The sequence below is a fragment of the Ovis aries genome, chromosome 5 (genome assembly GCF_016772045.2).
Source record: "Ovis aries strain OAR_USU_Benz2616 breed Rambouillet chromosome 5, ARS-UI_Ramb_v3.0, whole genome shotgun sequence".
Taxonomy (NCBI): Eukaryota; Metazoa; Chordata; class Mammalia; order Artiodactyla; family Bovidae; genus Ovis; species Ovis aries.
Window position 1 is genome coordinate 16,015,267 of NC_056058.1, and position 27,648 is coordinate 16,042,914.

A 27,648-nucleotide genomic window follows, 5' to 3' on the forward strand; every position below is an offset into this window, starting at 1 on the left:
CACGACTCCTGCATTGCAGGCAAATTCTTTACTGCTGAACCACCAGGGAAGCTTAAGATCCCACATGCCATCAGGCAATTAAGCACGCATGCAGCAACTAGAGAGGCCATGTGCCACAACTGGAGAGGCTCTCCGAGTACGCAGCTGGAGAGAAGCCCTCGTGCTGCAGTAAAGGCCTAGCTCAGCCAAAATAAGAAAAAATAAATTTGGCCCCATTTACTTGGCTTCATATTTGGCCTGTGGCTTTGTGAACACCTTTTGCTTCTTCCTCCCCATCCCTGCATTTGTCTTTTTCATCAGAGGTGCTTTGCCTTTTTCTCCATACCCCCATCATTTCATTTATTTAGTGGAGACTCCCCTCTTCCTCAGGGTATTTCATTCCAGCCCCTTCCTCTTCCGATTAGAACTGGCTCCTCTCCAGACCACCTCATTAGCCATCACACTGGGACTTACTTTACTTTTCTCCTCAGGGATTCACCTAACACCCTGTGTTTTGGTTCATTTTCCTGTTTTACTGGAGTAATTTATCAAGAAGTTTCCCAAGAGACTAATTACTGAAGCAATTTCTGTTGAAAGTTGTGTAGGGAATAAAGTCTTTGCGTATCTAGAGTGGCCTGTTGTGGCCCCACGCTTGAGCGGTAGTTGAGCTGGGTATAATGTTCCAGTTGGAGAGTGACTGTCATTCAGAGCTTTGAACGTGTTGCTTTGTCATCTTCTGGGGAATCTGATGCTACTGGTTTCTCATTCTGTTGCAGGTGATGTGTTTTTTAGTGTTTTTGTTTTTTCTCTAGAAGGACTTAAGATGGTTTTTATGACCTTTCTGGGGACTTTTTTGGTTTGTTTATTCATCATATTGAATCATTTTTGGTTCATTTGTTCATCATGTTGGACATTTGGTGCCCTTCATTTTAGCTTTGGAAGGTTCTCTCCTATTTCTCTGACAATTTCTTTCCATCTGTTTAATTTCTGTTTTCTCTTTCTAGAATGCTTGTTATATAAATTCTCTATGTTTAAGTTTTCTCATCTGTAAAATGGGAACAAGTGCATTTGGCTCACAGTGTTGTTGGGAGTTGATGGTATAAGATTCTGGGAATACTGCCTGGCACACAATAGGTGCTTTATGAATATTAGCTGCTGTTTTTGCACCTCTTACCTTTCTTAAAAAAATTTTTTTTTAATCCCTACATTCTGGGAGATTCTGTTGACTTTATTTTCTGGTCTTTCTGTTGAATTCAACCACTGTAAATACTGTATTTGTAATGTCTAAGAGCCCTTTCTTACTCTCTAATTTTCATTTTTGAAAATATCTTGTTTTCATTTGTCGAGCTTGTCTTCCCTCTGAGGACATTGACTTTGGTTTTTTTTCTTTCCTTTTCCCAAGTTCTCTGGGAGAAGCTAAGGTGGCCTTGAGGGAGCACGGGACAGCCTGGATCCTGAGCTGCGGGATGCCAGGCAGTGCAGGTTTCAGAGGGAATGAGAAAGTGGTGTGGTGTGGGCTGCATGTGGCGTGCCCCGTCAGCACCCACGGAGGGTGACCACAGAGCAGGAGGCCTATTGGAATAGGGATTGGGGCTGAGGTCACCCCCACAGAGTTCCCTGCCTGTGGTCCCCTCGGCAGGGCTGCTCCTGACTTCCGGGTGGGCTGACTGTCCCACTGAAGGTGACTTGCTCCCTCCTGGGGACCAGAGGCATGCCCTTGGCCTCTGTCACCATCTGGGCACCCAACACCGCAGACGTGGATAATGAATGAATGCAGCATTTGGTGGCAGTAATGACTCACATTCATGCCCTGAGGTCAGGTGACAGCGCTGCTGGTGCTCAGCTGAGGAGCTGGCCACTGGTGCCACCAGGAGGCTCTGCTGTGGTGGGTCCTATGGCCGGGTCATGACTGCCCCCTCGCCCCTGGCAGGAAGTCAGGCCAGCCGAGCAAGCCTCATACCCCATGTGCCGGCCACGTGCAAGATGCTGGCCTGTCATTATGTTCCAGCCATGTGTGGCCCACTTAAGAGTTACAGTCCACACACGTGTGTAAAGGTGTTAACAGGTGGCAGGGTTTTTTCCTACCTCTTGGTCGCCACGGGAGAAGGTAGGGTGGAGGACATGAGGGGTTGATCTGTACTGTCCTGTTTTTCCTACAAGCAGGAGAACAGTGTTTTCCCATTACTCGCGTAGTGACAGCGTGCACGTCAAAACGTTGACAGTGCATCCTGGAGAGTGAGACTGTGCGAGAGCGTTTTACCTCTGTTCTGTGTTCTTCCTGGGTTCTCTCTGTCCCTCCGCCCCCCCCCCCCCCCGTCCCTGGGGATGCTGTGGTCCCTGGGGATGCTGTGGTCCCTGGGGATGCTGTGGTCCCTGGGGATGCTGTGGTTAGGTGCTGCAGTGGAACCCAGGCAGCAAGCCCCATCTTAGACTGGGTCACCTCCATCTGGTGTCTATGTCCCTGGCCCCTAGCAGGGCCTCAAGTCACGTGCTCACGTGGGTGATGGCAGGAGGTGGGCACGGCAGAAAATCTGCCCTCCAGGGAGACCAGGGCTCCCCAGGCCTGGCATCTCGCCCAAGCCTCACTTGCTGCTCTCAGTCGGTTGAACCCATGCGCCCAGTGGCCAGTGCCGGCTACTCTGCCTTAGCTGGTCTCCGGCCCCTTCCCACACACTCTCCCACCCCAGGGTGGCGGGGGTGCTCTTTCTCCTGTTCTGCTTCTTCTCTCCCCTGGGACCCCTCTGATGTGGACCAGGTCTGGGATCTCCGCTCCTGGGGAGCTGGCCTCCTGCAGAGCCCACTGAGCCCAGAGAGGAGGCAGAATGCATGTGCTTCCTGCTGCCGGGAGCTGATGGCACATCATCTGTTTCTTTTCAGTGTGCAAGGAGCCCCCCTACAAGGTGGAGGAGTCGGGGTATGCTGGCTTCATCATGCCCATCGAGGTGTACTTCAAGAACAAGGTAGGGTCCTGGGGAGTGGTGAGGCCGCACAACTCACACGAGGTGAGGGGGCCAGCAGTGCCTGCGCAGCAGGGTGGATGCTGACACATGTAACGGAGACTCCATGTCAGGCCTGCAGGTGGAGTGTCGCAGCCATCTCTCCATGGCGGTCAGCTGGGGAGCTGGCAAGTTGGGGAGCAGCAAGCCATGGCCCCGTCAGTCATGCTAGAAGTGGCAGGGTCCCTGGCTCAGCTGTCACCTGCTGGGGTGGGGCCAGAGTCCTTGGACGGTCACCGTGGGAGGAGAGGGGAAGATCTGGAAGGTACCTGGACGTTCAGCATAGGCTGTTGGTTGGAGGCCCTCGTGCATGTTCTGAACCGGAACCGTTGACGGCCTTGTGGGAGAGAGCTTTTAGAGTTGTTGAATGAGAAAAGCAAGTTGTGTGTATGGTATTTATAGAAAAAAGGGATCATATGTATGAAAGATGGTAAAGGTAATCTGGGTGGTAGGATCACAGGAGGGTGTTCTCTCTGTAGTATTCTCTATGTGCTTACAGTGGAAAAAAATAGAAATCGTCTCAGAGTGTTCAGGCTGTGATAACACAATACCACAGACAGGGCGGCTCAGAAACAGCAGAAGTTGTTTGCTTAGCGTTCCGGCGGCTGGAGGTCCTGGACTGGGCACCGGCATGGTCAGGGAAGGGCCGCGCTCCAGGTCACGTACTCTTCTTGCTGTGCCCTCTGTGGGGAAGCACGAGCAGTCTGTGGAAGCACCATCCCCCTCTGAGGGCTCCATCCTCGTGACCCAAGCCCCTCCCAGCACCATCACGTGGCGGGTGGGAGGCAGCCTAGAAACTGGGGACACAGTTCAGACCAGAGCTTTTTTCCTGAAGCCCAGTACCCAGCATTTAACCATTGTCTGCCTGGCAGCAAGCCTCTGTTGCTTCTCACAGGTGTGGCCAGCTGGCACTTTACCTGACTCTGAATGCCTGCTGGCTGGGTGCTTCTGCATGCATGCAGCTGGCCTGGCTGTGGGCAGCTCTGCCATCTCTCAAGGGGGACGACATCCTGGGGGGCCCATGGGTGCCACCACTCACTTGACAAGCCGCTTCTTCTGAGAATCCCTGGTGTCAGGGGTGGAGCTTGAGGGCACCGAGGAACATTTCAGTGGGTATGGGATTTGATGGTGGGGCTGCAGGTCACCCTGATTTTCTGAGCGTCAAGGTGACTGGCCAGTGATGAGAGGAGAGCCCAACCTGTCTGCACAGGCATAGGAGGGGCACTGTGCCCCTGGGGGCATTGGCACCCTGTCGCCTAGGGAGCCAGACCCCGGGAGGCCTCCTGCTGCTTGGGGAGTGTGGAGGAGGGCCAGGGCTGGGGTGAGTCCCTGGCAGGTATGTGTCCAGCCTTCCTGCCCCACGGGGAGGCTGTGCAAATGGAATGCTGATTGGAGCCCCTCTGGGTGGCTGGGGAGATAGGGCAAGTGCATCTGGAGAAAGCGATGTGCATGGACACCTCCGTGTCTGCAGCGCTGGGCACTGGGGCTGGCGTGGAGCCGTGAGCCCGTCCTCAGGATGACTGCTGCGCGCTCTCCTGCGCCCTGTGTCCCGTCTCTAGAGTCCTCTGCTCCCGGTGGCAGCTTTGCCCTCAGGGCTGTAGTGGTCAGCCCTGTACTGTGAGACCACCAGGGCAGGGACTGGGGTGCAGGTCACAGGTCCCATTGGGTGCACTTCACATTCTGCTGGGTGATGCTTATTACTGAGTACTTGGCCAGGCCCTAGAGGGTGGTCACATCCCCAGCCTGCGTGCGGGAGTGCCTAGACACCCAGTCACACGGGCTGGGCTCACCTCAATCATGGGGGCTTACTTGGACCAGCAGAGCTTGTGTTCACGTATGTGTACCCAAAATGGACGTGACCCAGGATGATGGCTGTTCGTGAATTCTGCTGTTTGCTTGCTTCTTCAAGTGTTGTGTAAACGTGGGTCCCTTTGGAGGCTGGTGAAGCTCAGACAGGTGTGGAAAAGCAAGGGCGGGTTTACGGCAGAAGCAGCTGCTGCAGAAGTGGGATGTGTGTGATGCAGGGCCATCTGGGGAGGACTTGCTAGTCGCTTCTCCCCCGCCCCGCCCCGCCCCCGCCCCCGCCCCCGCCCCCGCCCCGCCCCACCCATGCAGGCAAGAGCTGCCGTCGAAGTTGAGCCCTCCTCACCATTCAGTCATCAGTTAAGTGAGCTGATCATTGCCGTGCTAAGCAGTGAGGAGCAGCTGTGGACAAGCCACTCCTCTGGACCCGTTTCTCTGTCTACAAGATAGATTTCAGTCGTGTCTGCTTCTCACGCTGTTGGGAAGATTAGGAGAGATGGAAGGGAGGGCACGTGGTCTGGTCCCAGCATGGAGTGAGCGCTTCATCGTTGATGTCACTGGAGGGTCAGCCTGGGCACGCAGAGTGAATGGAGCGGGCAGTCTCTGAGGCCTTAGGCCCCAGAGATGAAGGAAGGTGACTGGTGGCCTCTCCGAGCAGTGGGGTGGATGTGCACCCAGAACAGGAAGGGCTGTCTCTCAGACGCAGGACATTTTCTTGTGTAAGCCTGAGGCGTTCTGGCAGCATCTGCCCCTGGCCATGGCACCTGCTGTAGAATGGTGGAATTCTGGGTTCTGTGCTGTTTGGCCCTAGCACTTATCTGAGGCCACATTCTGTTTGACCTGTTGGCAGGATGTTCTTATACAGATAAACCACTCCTTTCCCCAAAGCCCGGGTGGAAAAAAGAGGGGTGGGGTTGGGTTCTTCTGACTTAAAAGTTCTTCTGGGCATCGCTGAGCTGTTTCTATTCACTTGCTTTTAATGCCAAATGCAGCATCCTTCCCAGCACCTCTCCTCTGGCTTTGGATCTCCAGATCCAGTCCAGGTGTCCAGGAGCTTAGCTGTCTCTGCCAGTAGCCATCAAATTAGCGCAGACCCACAGGTCAGGGCTCAGCCCCTCAGTGTACCCTGTGACTGGCGCCTTCTGTGCTTCTGATGGACCAGCTGTAAATCAGGGTTTCCCACAGCCCCCTCAGGCTCTGGGGTTTGGTGAAACAGCTCACAGAATTCTGATCGACATTTTACTTCCTGTTTTGGGCTTAGTATGTGGGATGCAGGTCAGAAGCAGCCAGCTGGGAGAGAGGCGGGGCCTGGTATGGGTAGGGGAGGAACTTCCAGGTCCTTCCCCGCCACCACACCTGCACCTGCACACTCGCCTGCTCTCCCTGAGGGCTCTGAACCCCATGTTTAGGGGTTTTATGGAAACTTTGTTAACAAGGCAGGAGTCAGTCACTGGCCATTGCTGACTAACTTGTTCTCCACCCTCCCCCGCCCTGGAGCTTGGAGGTCGGGACAGGGGATGAGCTTCTCGTCAAGACTTGGTCTTTCTGGGGACCAGCCCCATCCTAAGCCACCTAGGGGCCCACCTGGAGCTACCTCGTTAGAGCATAGGACGCTTCTGTCACCCCATCACTCAGGAGATTCCAAGATCAGGTAAAGAATCTGCCTGAAATGCGGGAGACCTGGGTTAGATCCCTGGGTGGGGAAGATCCCCTGGAGAAGGGAAAGGCTACCCACTGGTATTCTGGCCTAGAGAATTCCATGGTCTGTATAGTCCATGGGGTCACAAAGAGTCAGACGCAACTGAGCAATTTCCAAGATCAGGAACTGGGGTCAAAGGCCAAATGTTTTCCTATGATACGATAGTTGTAAAATAAAATTTTTACTGAGGTGGAATTCACATCCTGTGCAGTTAAGCATTTTAAAGTGTATAATTCAGCAGCATGTAGTGCATTTGTAATGTTATGCAGCCTCTCTGATGTCAAATGTTTTGTCTCCCCATCCCCACTCTCATCTTCTGGCAGCCTCTGATCTGCTTTGTGTCTGTGGATTTGCCTGTTGTGGACATTTCATACAAAAGGAATCGCAACACGCAGCCTTTTGTGTGTGGCTTCCTGCTCTGAGCTTCATGTTCTCAGGGTTCACCAAGTTGTGCTGTGTGTCAGTGCTTCATTGCTTTTTATGGCTGAATAATATTCCATTGTTTAGACCCGACTACCCCCCCGCCCCCCGCCACGTGTATACAGTCAGTTCTTCCTCAAAAAAGCTACATAAAGTTACCAGGAACACTGAGTTAGTGAAAACTGAACCTTTGCTGCAAGGGGCCTAGAGGTTAAGTTCCTGTGAGCCTCTGGTCACAGTTTTGTCAGCAGAGGGACACATAGCCTTGTTTTCTGGGCACTTCTGTTTGAAGGCTCCTTATTCATTGTACGTTGTTGATTGTTAACAGTGGACTCACAGCAGCATCATTCATGCTGGCACTAAGCTTGTCTGGCAGGCATATATCCTCTGGAAGACACCGCACAGCTAGCTCTCTTGAGATTGGGAACCCTGGACAGTACTTTAGCACTGTGCCTGGGGCCATTTCAGATAGCAGGGGTACAGAAATGAGGGAAAGATGGCACTGGTTCACCGAGAGAAGGACACTCATTTGGTATGATAAATGCATCGGAAGGCGAAGTGTGGCTTGTTCCACAGTGGCTGGGGACGACACATTTTGAGTTAATTTTTGTGTGTGGGATGAGTTAGGATCTAACTTCATTCTTTTCCATGTGCTCTTTCAGTTGTCTGAGCACCATTTGTTAAAGAGACTGTTCTCCCCCCCACCGAGGAGTGACTGTAGCATCATTGTCAAAAATCAGTTGGTTGCATATGGTTAGCTTTCTCTCTGGACTCAGTTCTGTTCCATTGGTCTTTATGTTTGTCCTCAGACCAGGGCTTCCCTGGTGGCTCAGCTGGTAAAGAGTCCACCTGCAGTGCAGGAGACCTGGGTCTGATCCCTGGGTTGGGGAGACCCCCTGGAGAAGGGAAAGGCTGCCCACTCCAGTATTCTGGCCTGGAGAATTCCTTGGACTGTATAGTCCATGGGGCCTCAAAGAGTTGGACATGACTGACTTTCACTTTCACTTTTATACTAGTACCATACTGTTTTGATGACTGTAGTTATGTAAGAAGTTTTGAAATCGGAATGTGTGGGTCTTCCAACTTTGCTGGGGTTTTTGTTTGTTTTTTAATATGGTTTTGGTTGTTGTGGGCCTCTTGGCATTATGTATGGATCTGACATTGGACTTTTCCATTTTTGCAGAAGAGACCACTGAAATTTTGACAGGGATCGCATTGAATCTGTAAACACTTTGGAGACATTGCCATCTTAACAATATTAAAGTCTTCCAGTCCAAGGATAAGGGATGTCTTTTCATTTACAGGTCTTCTTTAATTTCTTTTCCAAAATGTTTTGTAGTTTTCATGTACAAGTATTTTACTTTCTTGGTTACATTTTTTCCTAGATATTTTAGTCTGCTGTATGCTATTATAAAATGGAAGTGTTTCCTTAATTTCCTTCTGGGATGTTCATTGCTGGTATATAGAAACATAGCTGATTTGTGTGTATGTTGATCTGGTCCTCTGCAACTTCACTGAATCTGTTTATTATCTTTAGCTATTTTTCGTGCTTCTTTGGGATATTCTGCATAAAGGATATCATTTGTAAACGGAGGTAGTTTAACTTTTTTCCTGTCAGTTTGGCTCTGTTCAGTCACTAAGTCTTGCCCAACTCTTTGTGACCCCCTGGACTGCAGCATGCCAGGCTTCCCTGACCTTCACTATCTCTGAGTTTGCTCAGATTCGTGTCATTGAGTCAGTGATAACTGTTTAACCATCTCATCTTCTGTGGCCACTTTTGCCTTCAGTCTTTCCCAGCATCAGGGTCTTTTCCCGTGTGCCTCTCTTCCCATCTGGTGGCCAAAGTATTGGAGCTTTAGCTTTAGTGTCAGTCCTTCCAATGAATATTCCGGGTTGATTTCTTTTAGGATTGACTGGTTTGATCTCCTTGCTTTCCAAGGGACTCGGAGGAGTCTTCTTCAGCACCACCATTTGAAAACATCAATTCTTTGGCACTCAGCCTTCTTTATGGTCCAACTTTCACATCCATACATGACTACTGGAAAACCCATAGCTTTGACTATGGGAACTTTTGTCAGCAAAGTGATGTCTCTGCTTTTTAATGTGCTGTCTAGGTTTGTCATAGCTTTCCTTCCAAGGAGCAAGCATCTTTTAATTTCATGGCTACAGTCACTATCTGCAGTGATTTTGGAGTTCAAGGAAAGAAAATCTGTCACTGTTTTCAGTTTTCCCCCTTATATTTGCCATGAAGTGATGGGACTGGATGCCAGGATTTTAGTGTTTTGAAGCTTTAAGTTTTAAGCCAGCTTTTTCATTCTCCTCTTCACTCTCATCAGGAGGCTCCTTAGTTCATCTTCGCTTTCTGGCGTTACAGGATACCTTTTAGTATTTGAACACCTTTTTCTTTTTCTTGCCTCATTGCTCTGGCCAGGACTTCAGTACAGTGTTGAATAGTAATGTCAAACATGGTCTGTCTTATTTTTTTCCTGACTTAGAGGGAAACTATTCAGTCTTTTTTTAAATCAAGTATTATGTTAGCAGTGGATTTTTCATAAATGCCCTTTATCAGATTAAGAAAGTCCCTTTTTATTCCCAGTTTACTGAGTGTTTTCATGAAAGGGTGTAACATTTTTTAAGCGCTTTTTCCTACCTCTGTTGAGATAATCATGTGAATTTTCCCTCTTTATTTTAGTACAGTAGTGTATTACATTGAGTATCATTCCTGGGATAAATTTCCACTTAATTACATGTATAATTTTTTCAGTGTGCTGTTGCATTTGGTGTGCTGTTATTTTGACAATTTTATAGTCGCAAGGAATATTGATCTGTAGTTTTCTTGCGGTATTTTTGTCTGGTTTTGGTGTGAGGGTAGTACTGGCTTCACAGAATGTGTTAGGGAGTATTCCTTCCTCTTCTGCTTTTGGAAGAGTTTGAGTATAATTGGTTTTAATTCTTTGAATGTTTGGTAGTGTTTAACAGTGAAACCATCTGGTTCTGGACTTTTCCCTTATGACTTATGGCATTGAGCATATTTTCATATGCTTATTTGCCTTTAACTTCTTTGAGGAGGTGTCTGTTCAAAGTGTCTGACCATTTTCTAAAACTTGGGATGTCTTCTTCCTTATTATTGAGTTTGTTAGAGTTCTCTATGTTTCTGGATATCACTTCTTTGTCAAACTTTGATTTTACAGATATTTTCTTGGTCTATGGCATGTCTTCTCAATCACTTAATCTCTTCAGTTGAGTTCAATCGTTCAGTCATGTCTGACTGTTTGCGACCCCATGAATCGCAGCACTCCAGGCCTCCCTGTCCATCACCAACTCCTGGAGTTCACTCAGACTCATGTCCATCAAGTCAGTGATGCCATCCAGCCATCTCATCCTCAGTCGTCCCCTTCTCCTCCTGGCCCCAATCCCTCCCAGCATCAGAGTCTTTTCCAATGAGTCAGCTCTTCGCATGAGGTGGCCCAAAGTACTGGAGTTTCAGCTTTAGCATCATTCCTTCCAAAGAACACCCAGGGCTGATCTCCTTTAGAATGGACTGGTTGGATCTCCTTGCAGTCCAAGGGACTCTCAAGAGTCTTCTCCAACACCACAGTCCAAAAGCATCAATTCTTCGGTGCTCAGCTTTCTTCACAGTCCAACTCTCACATCCATACATGACTACTGGAAAAAGCATAGCCTTGACTAGACGGACCTTAGTTGGCAAAGTAATGTCTCTGCTTTTGAATATGCTATCTAGGTTGGTCATAACTTTTCTTCCAAGGAGTAAGCATCTTTTAATTTCATGGCTGCAGTCACCATCTGCAGTGATTTTGGAGCCCCAAAATATAAAGTCTGACACTGTTCCCACTGTTTCCCCATCTATTTGCCATGAAGTGATGGGACCAGATGCCATGATCTTCATTTTCTGAATGTTGAGCTTTAAGCCAACTTTTTCACTCTCCTCTTTCACTTTCATCAAGAGGCTTTTGGTTCCTCTTCACTTTCTGCCATAAGGGTGGTGTCATCTGCATATCTGAGGTTATTGATATTTCTCCCAGCAATCTTGATTCCAGCTTGTGCTTCTTCCAGCCCAGCGTTTCTCATGATGTACTCTGCATATAAGTTAAATAAGCAGGGTGACAATATACAGCCTTGACGTACTCCTTTTCCTATTTGGAACCAGTCTGTTGTTCCATGTCCAGTTCTAACTGTTGCTTCCTGACCTGCGTATAGGTTTCTCAAGAGGCAGGTCAGGTGGTCTGTATTCCCATCTCTTTCAGAATTTTCCACAGTTTATTGTGATCCACACAGTCAAAGGCTTTGGCATAGTCAGTAAAGCAGAAATAGATAGAAGCTGTTGATTTGGCCGTAGTTTGGCTTGAGTTTGTTGTTTGTAATATAATGTTTATCTGTAGCATGCTGCTGCTGCTTAGTTACTCAGTTGTGTCTGACTCTCTGTGACCCCAGGGACTATACCCCGCCAGGCTCCTCTGTCCATGGAGATTCTCCAGAGAAGTATACTGGAGTGCGTTGCCTTGCCCTCCTCCAGGGGAATCTTCCCAATGCAGGGATTGAACCCAGGTCTCCTGCATTGCAGGTGGATTCTTTACCATCTGAGCCACCAGAGAAGCCCAAGAATACTGGAGTGAGTAGCCTATCACTTCTCCAGGAAATCTTCCCAACCCAAGAATCAAACCGGTGTCTCCCACATTGCAGGCGGATTCTTTACCAAGCTGAGCTACCAGGGAAGTCCATCTGTAACATAATATTTATCACTGAAGCCATTTTAAAGTGTAATTCAGTGTCATTAAGAATGTGCATGATGTGAAGTAAGCCAGACAGAAAAGGACAAATACTATGTTTTTCCACTTGTGTAAAGTTTCTAGAATAGGCGAATTCACAGAGACAGAAAGCAGAATAGTGGTTACTAGGGACTTGGGGAATTATTATTATTATTTAATATTGTACTGGAGAATAGCCGATTAACATTTGTTGTGATGGTTTCAGGTGAATAGCAAAGTGACTCAGGCATACATATACGTGTATTCATTCTCCCCCAAACTCCCTTCCCATCCAGGCTGCCATATAACATTGACCAGAGTTCCATGTGCTATATAGGAGATCCTTGTTGGTTATCTATTTTATTTTTTTTCAAGTTTATTAAACAAATTAAAAAAATTTTATAAAATGTTTAACTTTCATCAGCTTCAAGGTTTATGTTACTCCCAAATTTTGTATATAACTGAACTTTCAAATCTGCTAACACCCGTTGAATTGATTCCACTCTGGATTCTAAGGCGCCAGTTTCTTCTTGCAAATTTTTCTTGGCTTCTTCTAACATTTCTTGTGTTTCTTCTTGAGAATGACTAATGAAAACATCGCCAATCTGATAAGGTATCATTAAGCAGTCGTCATCTGCAAGCATGATGTCCTCACAGGCATCTTCTAAATGTTGGAGTTGTTTCTTTTTTACTTCTGTTTCTTCCTTCAGCTCTGTGATTCTACTTGTATTCCGTGCAGATTTGTTTATCTTTTGTTGATCCTCAAAAGCTACATTGACATCTTCTGCAGCTGCCTTCTTCATGGTGGCCCTCCATCTTGGGACTGTGCTGGTTATCCATTTTAAATACAGCAGTGTGTACATGTCCATTCCAAACTCCCTCACTATCCCTGCCCTCCCCCACAGCCGTAAGTTCCTTCCCTAAGTCTGTGAGTCTCTGTACGTTCAGTTTTATTGTCTCTTTTTAGATTCCACGTATAAGACATGTCATATGCTGTTTCTTTCTCTATCTGACTTACTTCATGTAGCATGCCACTCTCTAGGTCCATTCATGTTGCTGCAAATGGTATTATTTCATTCTTTTTTATGGCCGAGTAATATTCCATTGCAGATAGGTACCACATTTTCTTTATCCAGGGAATTATTTTCTAATGGGTACACAGTTTTTATCTGAGGTGATGAGAACTCTCTGGAAATGGATAGTGATGATGGTTGCACAGCATCATGAATATACTGCACGCCACCGAATTGCACACCTGAAAATGTTTAAAATGTTAAGGTTTATGCCGGGGGCCAGCGTGAGGAACTCCGCCCATGGCAAAGGTCATGAGGAAGGAGGCTTGGCATACGCAAAGGCGTGATCAAGCCTCAGGAAACCCCCTGTTCCCGAGCATCTAACCCCAAAACCAGAGTCTGTTTTATGCTCTCACCTACACCTCTGACTTTACGGGGGGCTCTCCCCCATAACCGTTTCTCTCGGAGAAGGAGTAAACGTGCAGCTCCAAGGCGATAAAAATTCTTGGGCGTGACAAGAGTGTTTCAGCTTACGGACTCCTCTGAAGGTTATCTAGCCCACCTGTATAGGTTCGTCCGGCCACATGTGATTGTCTACAGCCTCCTAACCTGAGAGGCACGAGATGTTTTAGACTTACTAAAGGCAAATTCTTTTGGGGAGTTAGAAATTATTAGTATAGTTGGTTAGGAATTATATTGGCGAAGGGTCTCTTCATTTGTTGTGTCAATAATTGCTGCTGATTCCCTGCTCTGGGTGGGACAAGGATGTCTCAGGTCAAACCTCTCTGCTGACAGACTAGCTTGTGTGACAGGATTATCCTTACTGCTGCCACTAGGCACATGATTGTTTACTACCTCTCAACCATAAACAGCATAGAGAGTTTTGGAGTATTTTGAGAGTCTTAATTAGCATAGGACTTTTTCTTCTGTTTGAGTCAATAATTGCCGCCAGGCCTCTATATCCTTAGGCACCTGGGAATATATTAATCAATGTATTTGGAATATAGCAAAGGAAATATAGTAGTTTTTGATGTTAGCAATACTAGACTTTTTGAGTTAATGGATTTTCTCTTTTGTAATAGATCACTGTGCTTTGTTATATATCACTGTGTCCTTGCTATGTAAAAATGTAGCTTTATCACATCTTAAGACTAAATAGATCTTAAGAGGAACATTGGTGAAAGGATTTTCATTTGTTGGGCTGATGTTTGCTGCTAAATCTCCATGTTCCCTACCCTTATAATGAATATAACTAACATATAGGAGAAATAAGTATTAACCTTTAAACATATAGGAGAAATAAGTATTAACCTTTAAGCATATAGGAGAAATAAGTATTAACCTTTAAGATTAATCATGTTAACCTTGGGTTACATAAGTTCCTTTCTTGATTGTAACTCACTACACCCTCACCCTATAGGAATGCAACTTTATTTGGAGGGTGGTGCCTGGTTTAAGAAAAAACACCCTTGGAAGAAATAAGTTTTTTGGTTATCAGAAAGAAAGGATCATAAAATGTCAGCAGGTCTCACTCATGGCCAGAAGATGATGTAATATTCCTAAGACCTTTTTTTTTATACGTTTATGTGAAGCACCTGATTTTGATAAAGGTCAGGACTGCTGACCCCCGCATGACTCTGTATTCATCCCTATGTGTAACAAAAGGTATATAAGCAAACCCAAAAATAAAGAAATCGGATCAGTTTCTGGAAAGACTGATTTCCCCATGTCGCTTCTCTCTTGCTCCCGGTTTTTCTGGCTGAATTCCCATCTGGAGCATGGATGCTATTCCACGTAATCCAAGTTATTCAGCCTCCTTTTCTCCACTAATCTTCCTACTACACTATCCATTTCTAATCTCTCTATATCTGTGATTAAATATGTATTTTTCCAAAGACGCCGACTCCGTCCCCCCACCTTCGAATCACCCTGGATCCACCGGGGCTGGACCCCGGCAGGTTTATGTATATTTTACCACAATAAAAAATTCATCCAAAAAAAAAAAAGCATGATGATTTGTAGCCACTATGGCTGTTTCCAGAGCTTTCTAATCATCCTGAATAAAACTGCCAATTAAATAATAACTTCTACCCCCAGCCTCTGGTTACCTGTGTTCTACTTTCTGTGCCTGTGAATGTGCCTATCATAGGCACCTCATGTAAGTGGAATCGTAACAACACGTGTCCTTCGTGTTTGGCTTACTTCATGGTCCATCCGCTCTGTGGTGTGTGTCCGTGTTTCATTCCTTTTTAGTCCTGAACTATATGCCGTTGTATGGACGGAGCACATTTTGCGTATCCACTCCTCTATCTTGGACACTTGGGTTGCTTCCATGTTTTAGCTACTGAGAATAACATTGTTGTGAACACACGTATACAAATATCTCTTTGATACCCTGCTTTCAATTCTTTTTTAAAGTTTTAATTTAGCTTTTTAATTGAAGTATAGTTGATTTACTGTGTTGTGGGCTTTCAGTTCTTTTGGGTACACACCCAGAAGTAGAATTGCTGGATTATGTAGTAAATCTATTTTAATTTTTTGAGGAACCACCATGCTGTTTTCCATAGCAGCTGCACCATTTTACATTTTATCAACAGTACACAAGGGTTCCAATTTCTCCACATCCTTGTCAACACTTGTTGCTTTCTCTCTTTTTCTGATAGTATCCCTAATAAAGAGTGTGAGGTGGTATCTCATTGTGGGTTTTTGTTACTGACCATGCCATGCAGCTTGTAGGATCTTAGTTCCCTGACCAGGGATCAAACCTGGACCCTCTGCAGTGAAAGCACTGAGGCCTAGCCACTGGACTGCCAGGCAGTTCCCTCATTGTGGTTCTGACTTGCTTTCTCTGATGATTGGTGATGTTGAGCATCTTTCCATCTGCTTATTGGGCATCTGTATATCTTCTTTGGAAAAATATCTATTTGAGCTGTTTGCCTGTTTTTGAATTGCCCCACATGGCGTGTGGGATCTTAGTTCCCTGACGAGGGATTGAACTTGTGCCTCCTGCATTGGGAGTGTGAAGTCTTAACCACTGGACCATCAGGGAAGTCCTTGTTTGTTTTGTTGTTGTTGACTTTTAGGCATTCTCCATATATCTAGGGTAGTAATCCATTATCGTATATATGATTTGTAAGTATTTTTTTCCATTCTGTGGATTACCTTTTCACTCTGTGGGTCGTGTACTTTGCATAAAAAGGTTTTAATTTTCATGAAGTCCAGTTCGTCTATTTTTCCTGTTTTTGCCTGTACCTTTGGTGTCATATCCAAGGTATCATTTGTTGTTGTTCAGTCGCTCAGTTGTGTCCTACTCTTTGTGACCCCATGGACTGCAGCACTCAAGGCTTCCCTGTCCTTCACCATCTCCTGGAGCTTGCTCAAACTCATGTCCATTGAGTTGATGGTGCCATACAACCATCTTATCCTCTGTCCTCCCCTTCTCCTCCTGCCTTCAGTCTTTCCCAGCATCAGGGTCTTTTCTGATGAGTCAGTTCTTCCATCAGGTGGCCAAAGTATTGGAGCTTCAGCTTCAGCATCAGTCCTTCCAGTGAATATTCAGGATTGATTTCCTTTAGGATTGACTGGTTGGATCTCTTTGCAGTCCAAGGGACTCTCAAAAGTCTTCTCTAACACCACAGTTCAAAAGCATCAATTCTTTAGTGCTCAGCCTTCTTTATGGTCCAACTTTCACGTACATACATGACTACTGGAAAAACCACAGTGATTTCTTTTGAACCATGTGGAAGGAAATCATATCAAATCCAATATTGTGAAACTTTTGCCCTGTGTTTTCGTCTAAGAATTCTATAGCTTTGCCTGTTACATTTAGATATTTGGTCCATTTTGAGTTAATTTTTGGATATGGTTTTAGGTAAAGGTTGAACTTCATTTTTTTTTTAATGGGAGGATAATTGCAATGTTGTGTTCATTTCTGCCATATACCAGTGGGAATTAGCCATAAAGATACCCATACCCCCTCCCTCTCGAGTCTCCATCCCACCCCACTGAACTTCATTCTTTTGAATGTGAATATCCAGTTTTCCCAGCACCATTCATTGAGAAGACTTGTCCTTTTCCTATTGAATAGTCTTGATGCCCTTGTCGAAAATCATTTGACCACATATATGAGAGTTTATTTCTGGGCTTTCTGATCTATTCCATTGGTCTGTATATCTGTCTTTATGCCCAGCACTACACTGTTTCAATTACCATAGCTTTGTAATATTTTTCTAAAAAAATTTTAATTGAAGTGTAGCTAAAGGACAGTGTTATATAAGTTACAAGTGTGCAGCATAATGATTCACAGGTTTACAGGTTACACTGCATTTGCAGCTATTATAAAATGTTGGCTGTATTCCCTGTTCTGTGTCATCTCTCTTCGTAGCAGTGGTGTATACCTCTTTAACTCCCATCCCCATCTTGCCCTTCCTCTCTTTACTCTCCCCACTGGTAGCCACTAGTTTGTTCTCTGTATCTCTGAGTCTGTTGCCTTTTTGTTGTGTTCACAGGTTTATTTTTCAGATTCCGCATATGAGTGATGTCATACAGTGTTTGTCTCTCTCTGGCTTATTTCGCTTAGCATAATGTCCCCCAAGTCCACCTGTACTGTTGCAAATGGCAAAGTTTCGTTCATTTGAATGATTGAGTAGCAGCCCTGGTGTGTATCTGTGTGTATGTGTGTGTAAGTATGTGTGTCTGAGTATGCATCTGTATATGCCACGTCTTCTTGACCCATCCATTTGTTGATGGTTACTTCCACATCTTGGCAATTGAAAATAGTGCTGCTGTGAACATTGGGGTGCATGTATCTTTGTGAATTAGTTTTTTTTTTTTTAATATATATCCAGGAGTGGAATTGCTGGGTCATATGGTAGTTCTGTTTTTAGTTTTTTGAGAAACCACCATACTCTTTTCCACAGTGGTTGTGCCAATTTACAGTCCCACCAGCAGTGTACAAGGCATCCCTTTTATCCACCTAGTCACCAGCATTCATTATTTGTGTTCTTTTGGATGATATCCATCCTGACAGGTGTGAGGTGCTATCTCATTGCTGGGCTGTGTTTTTTTGGCTGGGCTGGGTCTCTGTTGCGGCACGCAGGCTTTCTCTAGTTTTGGTATGCAGGCTTCTCTAGTTGCAGCGTGAGGGTTTCTCTACTTGTGACATGTGAGCCTAGGTGCTCCATGGCAGGTGGGATCTTAGTTTCCCAACCAGAGATCTAACCTGTGTCCCTGCATTGGAAGGTGGAGTCTTAACCACTGGACCACCAGGAAAGCCCCTCATTGTGGTTTTAATTTGCATTTCTCTAATGATTGATGTGCTGAGCATCTTTGCTTGTGCCTATTGGCTATCTGCAGGTCCCCTTTGGAAAAATGTCTGTTCAGGTCTTCTGTCCATTTTATAGTTGAGTTACTTATTTTTCTGATGTTGAGTTGTGAGAGCTGTTTATATGTTTTGGATATTAACTCCTTACACATATCATTTACAGATATTTTCTCTCATTCAGTAGGTTGTCTTTCCATTTTGTTCATGGTTTCCTTTGCTGTGCAAAGCTTTTAAGTTTAATTAGGTTCCATTTGTTTATTTTGCCCTTATTTCCTTTGTTTTAGGAGTCAAATCAAAAAAACATTGCTGTAGTTTATGTCGAAGAGTGTTCTGCTTGTGTTTTCCTCTAGGACTTTTATGGCTTATGGTCTGACATTTAGGTCTTTAATCCATTTTGAATTTATTTTTGTATGTGGTGTTAGAGAGTGTTCTAATTTCATTCTTTGACATGTAGCTGTCCAGTTCTCCCAGCATCACTTCACTGAAGAGACTGATTTCTCTCCATTGTATATTCTTGCCTCCTTTGTGGTAGATTTATTTACCGTAAATGTGTGGGCTTATTTCTGGGTTCTCCATTCTGTAGTAAGTTTTGAAATCAGTAAGTGTAAGTTTTCCCAGTATTTTTCAAGATTGTTTTGACTCACTGAAGTCCCTTGAGATTTCATGTGATTTGGGGGATAGAGTTTTCTATTTCTGCAAAAAAAAACCAAAAAAAGTTGTGGGATTTTGTTAGGGATTGCATTAACTCCCTCGATCACTTTAGGCAGTATTGACATTTTAACAATATGAATTTTTCTGAATTTATGATCATGGGATATCTTTGCATTTGTCTTTAATTTCTTTAAGCAGTGTTTTATAGTTTTCATTGTACAAATCTTCCTTGGTTAATCTCTAAGTATTTTATTCTTTTTGATGCTATTTTAAGTGGAATTGTTTTCTTAATTTCCTTTTCACAGTGTTTATTGTTAGCATATAGAACTGTGGCTGATTTCTTGTGTGTTGATTTTGTATGTTATAACTTGGCTGATTTGTTTGTTGGTTCTAACAGTTTTGTGGGTGTGTGTATAATCTAGGAATTTTACATATAATATTATATCATCTGTGATCAGAGATAGTTTTACTTCTTTGTTTCCAATTTTTCTTTCTTCCTTCCTTCCTCCCCCGTCCTCTCCCTCCCTTCTCGTTCTGTTTTCCTTCCTCCCTTCCTTTCTCTGTTCCTCTTGCCTGATGCTCTGCTGTGACTTCCTAAGTGTTGTCGAAAAGTGGTGAAAGTGAGCATCCTTCCTTTAAGGGCATCCTCTAAGATCAGGAATGTTTTCAGTCTTTTGCTGTTGAGTATGATGTTTACTATGGGCTTTTCACTTATGTCTTCTATTTCTAGTTTGTTGAATTTTTTTTTTTTTTAATAACAGACGGATGTTGAATTTTGTCATATGGTTCTTCTGCACTTACTGAGATGTTATAAATGTTGAGCAGTATTACTTATAATGTTGCGGCACCTCAGATAATTTTACACTTTGGGGAAAAGTATGGATGATAATAGGCCAATGGCTATGTTAGGCATTTTCCCTGAAATCTCCTCCAGTCCTCACATAGTCCCATAGAAGGATCGGTTCCATGGTCCCATTTCATAGGGGGGAAGATGGAAGGCTTGAATGATGAGCCTGCCCAGGGTCACATTGTTATGACGTGGGAGAATCCAGGGGTCTGCTCTGGCCTTCGGATCTGACCTTGGTTTTTCTCCTGGCGTGCTCTCCCTCCCCCTGCCCCAGTACCAGAATGAACACAAGTCTACTTGTGCAGTGCCTGACTCCACTACTGGAAGATCAGTTCTCTGGGGCGTGGCCCTGCCAGTTTTGTTCAGTGTGTCTACCAGCCTTTGGCAAAGAGACAACACTTGTACTTGATAAATATTTGTTGAGCGGGTGACTAAAAGAATGAGCCAGATTGATTCTGGAGGGGCAGCTGTTGTCTGTCAAAGAAACCTGGTGGTACAGCCTGTGTGTCAGTTCACCCACTCCCACACACCTTTTTTTTTTTTTTTAATTGAGGTGAAATTCACATAACATAAAATTAACCGTGTTTAAGTGCGCAAGTCAGTGGCATTCACAGTGTTGAGCAGCGGCCATCTGCGTCTAGTTCCAAGACTTCACCCATATCCACTAAGCAGTTTTCTCCATGTGACCTTCCATGTCTGGCTGTATAACTGTGAGTTCACCCACATTGTCCTGCATCAAAATTTCATTCATTTCATGGCTGAATGGGTTTCCCTGGTGGCTCAGTGGTAAAGAATCTGCCTGCCAATGTAGGAGATGTGGGTTCCATCCCTGGGTCATAAAGTTTCCCTGAAGGAGGAAATGGCTACCCACTCTAGTATTCTTGCCTGGGAAATCCCATGGAGAGGAGCCTGGTGGAATACAGTCCAGGGGGTCACAGAGAGTTGGACACAGAGAGTGAGCACATGTACATACATGGCTGAGTAATTGTGGCTGTACCACAGTTTGTCTCCTTTAGTCTGTTGGAGGATGTTTGGGCTATTTCTGAATCAAGCTGGCTGTTGAGAATCACCTGCTGCTCTGATATTGCATTGCTGTGAACACGTGTACAGGTACTTGTTTGAAAACCAGTGTTCAGTTTATTTAGGTTTATACCTGGGAGTGGAGTTGCTGGGTCATGGTGTTCTGTATTTAACTTTTTGAAACACTACCAAAGTGTTCTCCACAATGGCTGAACCATTTTACATTCCTGCCAGCAGTGTTTGAGGATTCCAGTTTATCTACATCCTCACCAACCCTTATATCTGTTTTTATTTAATAACTTTGATTCGTTCCCTGACCAGGGATAGAACCCATGTCCCTTGCAGTGACGTTCTCTGAACCGCTGGACCGGGGAATTCCCTGTTAATAACTTCTAGAATTGCCTCCGTCCTTGTGTGTATCGCGTGGCGTGTCATTGTGGTTTTGATTTGCATTTCCCTGGTGACTAATGATGCAAAGCGTCTTTTCATGTGCCTGTCGATCATTTGTATGTCTTCTTTGAAGGTGTGTCTATTCACGTCCTTTGCCCATTTTATTTTTGTTGTTGAGATGTAAGAGTTCTTTGTGAATCCTGGATAGGTGCTGTTTTTATTTTTTATTTATTTTTAATTTCTTTATTTGTTTCGCTGTGCTGGCTCTTAGCTGCAGCACAAAGATCATGAGTCTTCATTGTAGCATACAGGATCTTTCCGTTGCAGTGTGTGAGTTCTTTCTGAGTTGCGGCATGTGGGACCTAGTTCCCTGACTAGGGATGGAACCCAGGTCCCCTGCATTGGGAGTGTGGTCTTAGCTGCTGCACCACCAGAGAAGTTGCAGGTGCCCGTTTCTAAATGCTGACAGAACTCGCTATGACAGGATGAATGTGTGCTGTGAACTTCTTTGTGTTGGGAGCTTGAGCTCATCCAGGGGGTTCCAGACGGTTGCCCTCCGGTCACATGTTGACCCAGAAAAGTCGTAGCTGGTGGGCTACAGTCCAGGGGCTTGTAGCTGGTAGCCTACGACCCACAGCTCGTGGCTGTGGCTGAGTTGTTCCTTTGAAAAGTGATCGGGGGTGTTGCTTGTGGCCTGGGAGAACATGCCTGGACGAGGCAGCGTGTCCAGGACAAGTAAAGTTTCCGAAGACCAGTGAAAGGAACAGTCTTGCTGGAGTGCTCCTCCAATTATCTGTTCCTTGTCCCTGAAGTGGCCTGAGGTCCTTGAAGCCCTTCTTGTTCCAACAAGTGAATTCTTCTTGTGTCCCGGCTGTCTGGTGAAACATGTAAGCCATGTGTGTGGTAGAAGCTTTTTAGTAGGCATGTTAAGAAAGGTGGAGAATCAGTGACATTAATTTTAACACTGTAACTGATTTAGCCCTATATCATATATCCAAAATATTACCAGTTCAGCATGTGTAATCAGTGTTTTAAAATCAGCAAGCTACTTTACCTCCCTTTTAAAAATACTATGTCTTTGAAGTTTGGTATTATACTTACTCCACATCTCAGTTTGGATAATAGATTTTATCGGAAAGACTTTGTAAGTCTTTTGGTTCCATAAAATTCACAGTCAGAGTAAGAGGTAGATTTGCAGATTCAGGTTGCTCCAAGTATACGTAAAGATCTTTGAGAACCCAACCAGGATGGACGGGCTCACAGTCATGACTGTTGTTTTCAACTTTTAATTCTGAAATAATGTTAGAAACTTTAGGAACACAGAAGGGTTGCAGAGATCATACAGAGAGCTCCTGTGTACCCACACCCAGCTCCCCCTTGTGTTAACATCTGACAAGACCACCGCACAGGGTCAGAACAAAGAAAATTAACGTTGGTCCTTCCTGCATTTAAAACTATGCAGGTTACTGCTTCTTTAAAAAAAAAATTATTTCTTTATTTTTGGTTGTGCTGGGTTTTGTTGCTGCCCAGGCTTTTTCTCTAGTTGCGGCGAGTTGAGCCTACTCTCTGGTTGTGGTGCGTGAGCTTCTCATTGCGGTGGCTTCTCCTGTTGTGGAGCACAGGCTGTAGGGCGTGTGGATTCCAGTAGTTGCGGCACGTGGACTCCGTGGTTGCAGGTCCCAGGCTCCAGAGCGCAGGCCTTAATAGTTGTGGTGCATGAGCTTAGTTCCCCTGCAGTGTGTGGGGTCTTCCCAGACCAGGGATGGAACTATGTCTCCTACACTGGCAGGCAGACTCTACAACTGAGCCACCAGGGAAACCTCCGTTGTTTCTTATTCAAGTCCCGTTCACTAGCTTTAGCCTCCGTTAATGGGGTTCCATGGTGATTCCCATCTCACTCATTCCTTTTGCATGTATCAACTGGAATTATTATGTAAGGTAGTTGGGCCTTGTATGTGCATTGATTTATTCAGCCATTTATTTATGTCAGTATGGATTCCTGAGTGCTTGTGGGGTGTGGGGGATGGGTTATAATCCGGGTCTGTTATTACTCGGTTTGTGGTTCAGACTCTTGCCCCCCTGCAGGTGGAAGCTCCCTCCAGCTGACCCCTGCCTGTGCCTTTTCATCACCTTCCCATGTCTTGGGGGTGCTTCCTCACTTTCTGGCACCACAAAGATGCTCCTGGCTCATCTTGGTTTTTCCCTGCCCCAGCCCTAGAATCAGCCCTTTCTCCAAGGAGCCTTGGTCCCTTTTCCTCCTCCAGGGCATCTTCCCAACCCAGTGATTGAATCTGCATCTCCTTTGTTTCCTACATTGCAGGCCCATTCTTAACCCATGGAGCCATCAGGGAAACCCACTCCAGTATTCTTGTCTGGGAAATCTCATGAACAGAGGAGCCTGGCAGGCTGCATTCCATGGGGTTGTAAAGAGGTGGACGTGACTGAGCGACTAAGCACTAGGACTTGGTCCCTATTATTGGAGGAGGTATCTCAAAACGAAGATGTGGGAGCAGAATGTGTTCATTGCTTCTGGGGCATCAGCGCTTTTAGGTCCCTCAGCTGGCAGATCTGGGAAGTGTATGTCTGCACTAGCTGCCCCACCTATGCTCATCTCTCTCTCTGCGCAATCAACGTCAGTTCACGCCAATGCCTCCACTCCAGTCCAGCACCCCGAGTTCACTCTAGCATCCCCCTCACCCCGCCCTGTCACTTATTTTAACTTGTTTCTCTGAAGGGAGACGCCTGGCTCTCCCTCCATGCAGTGTCGTTGCTTGCTTGCTTAACCTTAGTATGTCTAGAAAGCTGTTTGAGAGTCTGGAAGTAGGTTCCTGTGAGGAGTTAAGAGTGGGGGTCTGCGTGCCGTTCTGTCCTCCACCCGCAGTATCCGTTGAGGGCTCTCTGTGCCGTCTCTTTTCCCTCCAGTGCTGTTGGTGTGGTTGTGTCACACACGTGTGTGCACTTAGGTTCATTAGTCATCGTCTGTGTCCGTCTTGGGCTCCCTTCCCCCACCCATCTGGTTATGATTATTATCATTTGAGTTTGTCTTCAGTGAAGTTCATTCTGGGTTTTGACATGGTAGTCATGTATCCGCCACGACATCACCGCACAGAACCGACCCCCCTCCCCAGACCCCCTCCTGTTGTCCCTTTGAAGTCAGCTCCTCCCCCCACCCTCGGTCCCTCAAAACCACTCATCTGTTTTCCATCCTTGCGTTTTGCCTTTTCCAGAATGTCACATAAATAGAGACATGCAATATGTAGCCCTTTGTGTCTGGTTTCTTTCACTTAACGAGATGCACTTAAGATCCATCCATGGCGTCACATGAATGAATAGTCCATTCCTCTTTATTGTGTGGATAATACTGCATTTGTTTATCCATTTGCTGGTTCAGGGACACGTGGGTTGTTTCCAGGTCTTGATGATTAAGAGCAAAGTTGCCCTAAACATTTGCAGACAGGTTTTTGTGTGGACATAAATTTTGAGCCACCTTTGGGAAATTCCCAGGAGGGCAGTTGCGGGCTGACACAGCACAGGTGTGTTCAGCTTTGTGGTTGCCACTCGGCACCCTCACCAGCAGTGGAGGAGCGGTCTTGCTGCTCAGCCCTTGGTAACGTCAGTTGTCTCTTTGCCTTTCCAATGAGCGTGTAGTAGTCTCTCCCCTTATGGCTTTTTTTAAAAGTAAAGTGAAAGTCGCTTAATTGTGTCCGAGTCTTTGTGAGCCTATCTATTCACTCCATGGGATTCTCCAGGCCAGAATACTGGAGTGGGTAGCCCTTCCCTTCTCCAGGGGATCTTCTCAACCCAGGGATTGAACCTGGGTCTCCTGCATTGCAGGAGGATTCTTTACCAGCTGAGCCACCAGAGAAGCCATTAATAGCTTTATTGAGGTCTGATTTATGTGCAGTGTAATTCTTCCATTTAATGTGTACATTTCTTTTTTTTTTTCTGATGTTTTTGTTTGTTTCTGGTCATGCTGTGTGACACTTGAGATCTTAGTTCTCTGGCAAGGGATCAGACCCATTCCCCCTGCAGTGGAAGTGCAGAGTCTTAACCACTGGACTGTCAGAGCAGCCCCTCACTGGTTTTTAGCATAGTCGGAACTGCATAGCCATCACCACTAGTTCCAGAACATTTCCATCTCTCCCAAGAGAAACCCCATCCTCATGAGCAGTCACTCGCCTTTCACTCCTCCCCCAGCCCCTGGCAGCCACGATCCACTCTCTGTCTCTGGATTTGCCTCTTCTGGACATTCCATATCAATGGAATCCTACACTTTACGGCCTTTTGTGACTGGCTTCTTTTACTCACTGTAATGTTTTCAAGGTTCATCCACGCTGTGGCACGTGTCGGCGCTTCGTTCCTTCTTACAGCTGAATTTAGTCCACTCAGAGTGGACCATATATTGTGTAGCCATTTGTCAGTTGATGGGCATTCAGGTTGTCACCACCTGATGGCTATTTTGTATGCAAGTTTTCCTGTGCACGTATGCTTTCATTTTTCTTGGGCATGTACCTAAGAATGGGATTGCTGGTTCTTTTGGTTAATCCTGTTTTTAACTCTGTGTGTGTGTGTGTGTAAGTCGCTCAGTCATATCTGACTCTTTGCAACAGAATTGCTGAGATTGCTGGTTCTTTCAGTTAATCCTGTTTTTAACTGTGTGTGTGTATGTGTGTGTTTAACTCTGTGTGTGTGTGTGTGTGTGTGTGTGTAAGTCGCTCAGTCATGTCTGACTCTTTGCGACGGAATTGCTGGGATTTCTGGTTCTTTCGGTTACTCCTGTTTTTAACTGTGTGTGTGTGTGTGTGTGTTTAACTCATGTGTGTGTGTGTGTGTAAGTCGCTCAGTCGTGTGTGATTCTTTGCGACGGGATTGCTGGGTCTTTCGGTTAATCCTGTTTTTAACTCTGTGTGTATGTGTGTGTGTGTGTGTGTGTGTGTTTAACTCTGTGTATGTTTAACTCTGTGTATGTGTATGTGTGTGTGTCTTTAACTCTGTGTGTGTGTGTGTAAGTCGCTCAGTCATGTCTGACTCTTTGCGACCCCACGGACTGTAGCCCTCCAGGCTCCTCTGTCCATGGGACAGGACAGGAATTCCCTTCTCTCAACCCAGGTATCCTGCATGGCAGGTGGATTCTTTATTGTCTGCTCCACTAGGGAAGCCCATAACTTGAGTAGCTGCCAGATCGTGTTCCATGGGGACCGAACCACTTTACATTGCCACGAGCCACGTCCAAGTTTCCAGTTTCTCCACATCCTGGCCCACACCTTCCATATCTCTGATTGTCGTCATCCTGGTGGACATGAAGTATAATAATTGGTGCCTCATTAGGTTCTGATTTGCATTTCCCTGATGGCTGATGACTGTGAGCATCTTTTCATGTATTTATTCTAAACTCATATATTTTCTTTGGACAAATGAAGTGGGCTGTTCAGAATTTTTGCCTTCTTTAAAAAATTGGGTTAGTTTTTTTCCTTATTGTTGAGTTTGAGTAGTTCTTTATATACAGTACTCTGGATACAAATTCTTCATCCGATATGTGATTTATACGTATTTTCTTCAAGTCTGTGGTTTGTCTTTTCATTCTCTGAACAGTATATCTTGCCCAACAAAAGCTTTATGTTTTAATAGTCCAGTTTCTCGTTGTTTTCTCTTTTATGGTCATGCTCTGGGTCTGGCACAGGGCATCTAAAAACCCACGAGCTTGTCTTTGCAGCCCACCCACTGGCAGCCTGCTCTGAAACATCTGTTCAGAGAGGCAGGGGACGCTGTGGTCACTTATTCTTGGCAGTTGGGAGGTTTTAGAAAAGTTTATTTACTGGGAGGAGGGGAAATTGCTTCTCTTCTCTTTTTGCCCCCTGATTTATTTTCTTTGATTTACCCATGCAGCAGATATTTACAAGTCTGGGACACAGAAAGGACCAAAGTGGATCCAGACCCACTGTGGTGGGCTCCTGGACCGACAGGGCAAGAGGCGCTGGATGAGCAGGGCTGAGGGCAGCGAGGTCTACTCTTCACAGGAACCTGCTGAGAAGGGGGGATGCGGGAAAGTTCCCCTTAGGAAGCCAGGCTCGCTGAGAGCCTTGTGGGTGGTGGAGTCAGTGGGGCAGAGCCGATGGGAAGACGCCCTTCCTAGTGAAGGTGGGGGACACAGTTTCAGAAGGGAGGGGTGAACATGTTGGGGAGCTTCGGAGACATCACCCAGGCTGTGTTGAAGTCATCACACTTGCCGTGTAAGAGGCCTTTCAAGGGGGCTTCCCTGGCGGTCCAGTGGTAAAGAGTCCGCCTGCTATTGAGGGGACAGGGGTTTGGTCTCTGGTCTGGGAAGATACTGCACGCCGCGGAGCAACTAAGGCGGTGCATCACAGCTACCGCGCCTGCGCTGTAGAGCCTGAGAGCTGCAACATGTTAAGCCACTGTGTTGCGAAGCCCTTGCACCACAAGAGAAAAGCCCATGAGCAGCATCGGAGCCCCAGCACAGCTTAAAATAAATGAATCTTGAAAAATGGCCACTGAGGTCTGTGTGTGGTAGGTGGGTGTGCTCTAGACCCTCAGCGAGGCATTAATCCCTGTGACCTCTGGGTCCATCTCCCTCTCTGGATGTGAGATCTTGTGGCCTTGCCCAGGTGCCTCTCATGTTCCTGTCCCAGGTTGTCCTGCGGTAGCACAGTCACGTGACAGGGCAGACCCGGCTCCTCCTGGGAGGCGCCTCCTGGGAGGAACTCAGCGGCTGCCAGACTGGAA

At 45.9% G+C, this 27,648-nt stretch overlaps 2 protein-coding genes across 3 annotated transcripts in view; one reads left to right on the forward strand and one right to left on the reverse strand.

Moving 5' to 3' along the window:
• The window catches only part of MLLT1 (MLLT1 super elongation complex subunit), a 67,248-nt gene that overhangs the window by 12,639 nt on the left and 26,961 nt on the right, over positions 1-27,648 (forward strand). For both annotated transcript variants that reach the window (XM_015095867.3, XM_015095868.3), the window contains exon 3: positions 2,857-2,939. In XM_015095867.3, coding sequence (XP_014951353.1) covers positions 2,857-2,939 — 83 coding nt within the window. The remainder of the gene's footprint in view (positions 1-2,856; positions 2,940-27,648) is intronic.
• LOC105615221 (prefoldin subunit 4-like) lies at positions 12,033-12,541 on the reverse strand. Its single transcript, XM_042250087.2, has one exon. It carries the CDS (start codon positions 12,530-12,532, stop codon positions 12,074-12,076), a length of 459 nt encoding a protein of 152 aa, XP_042106021.1. The 5' UTR covers positions 12,533-12,541; the 3' UTR covers positions 12,033-12,073.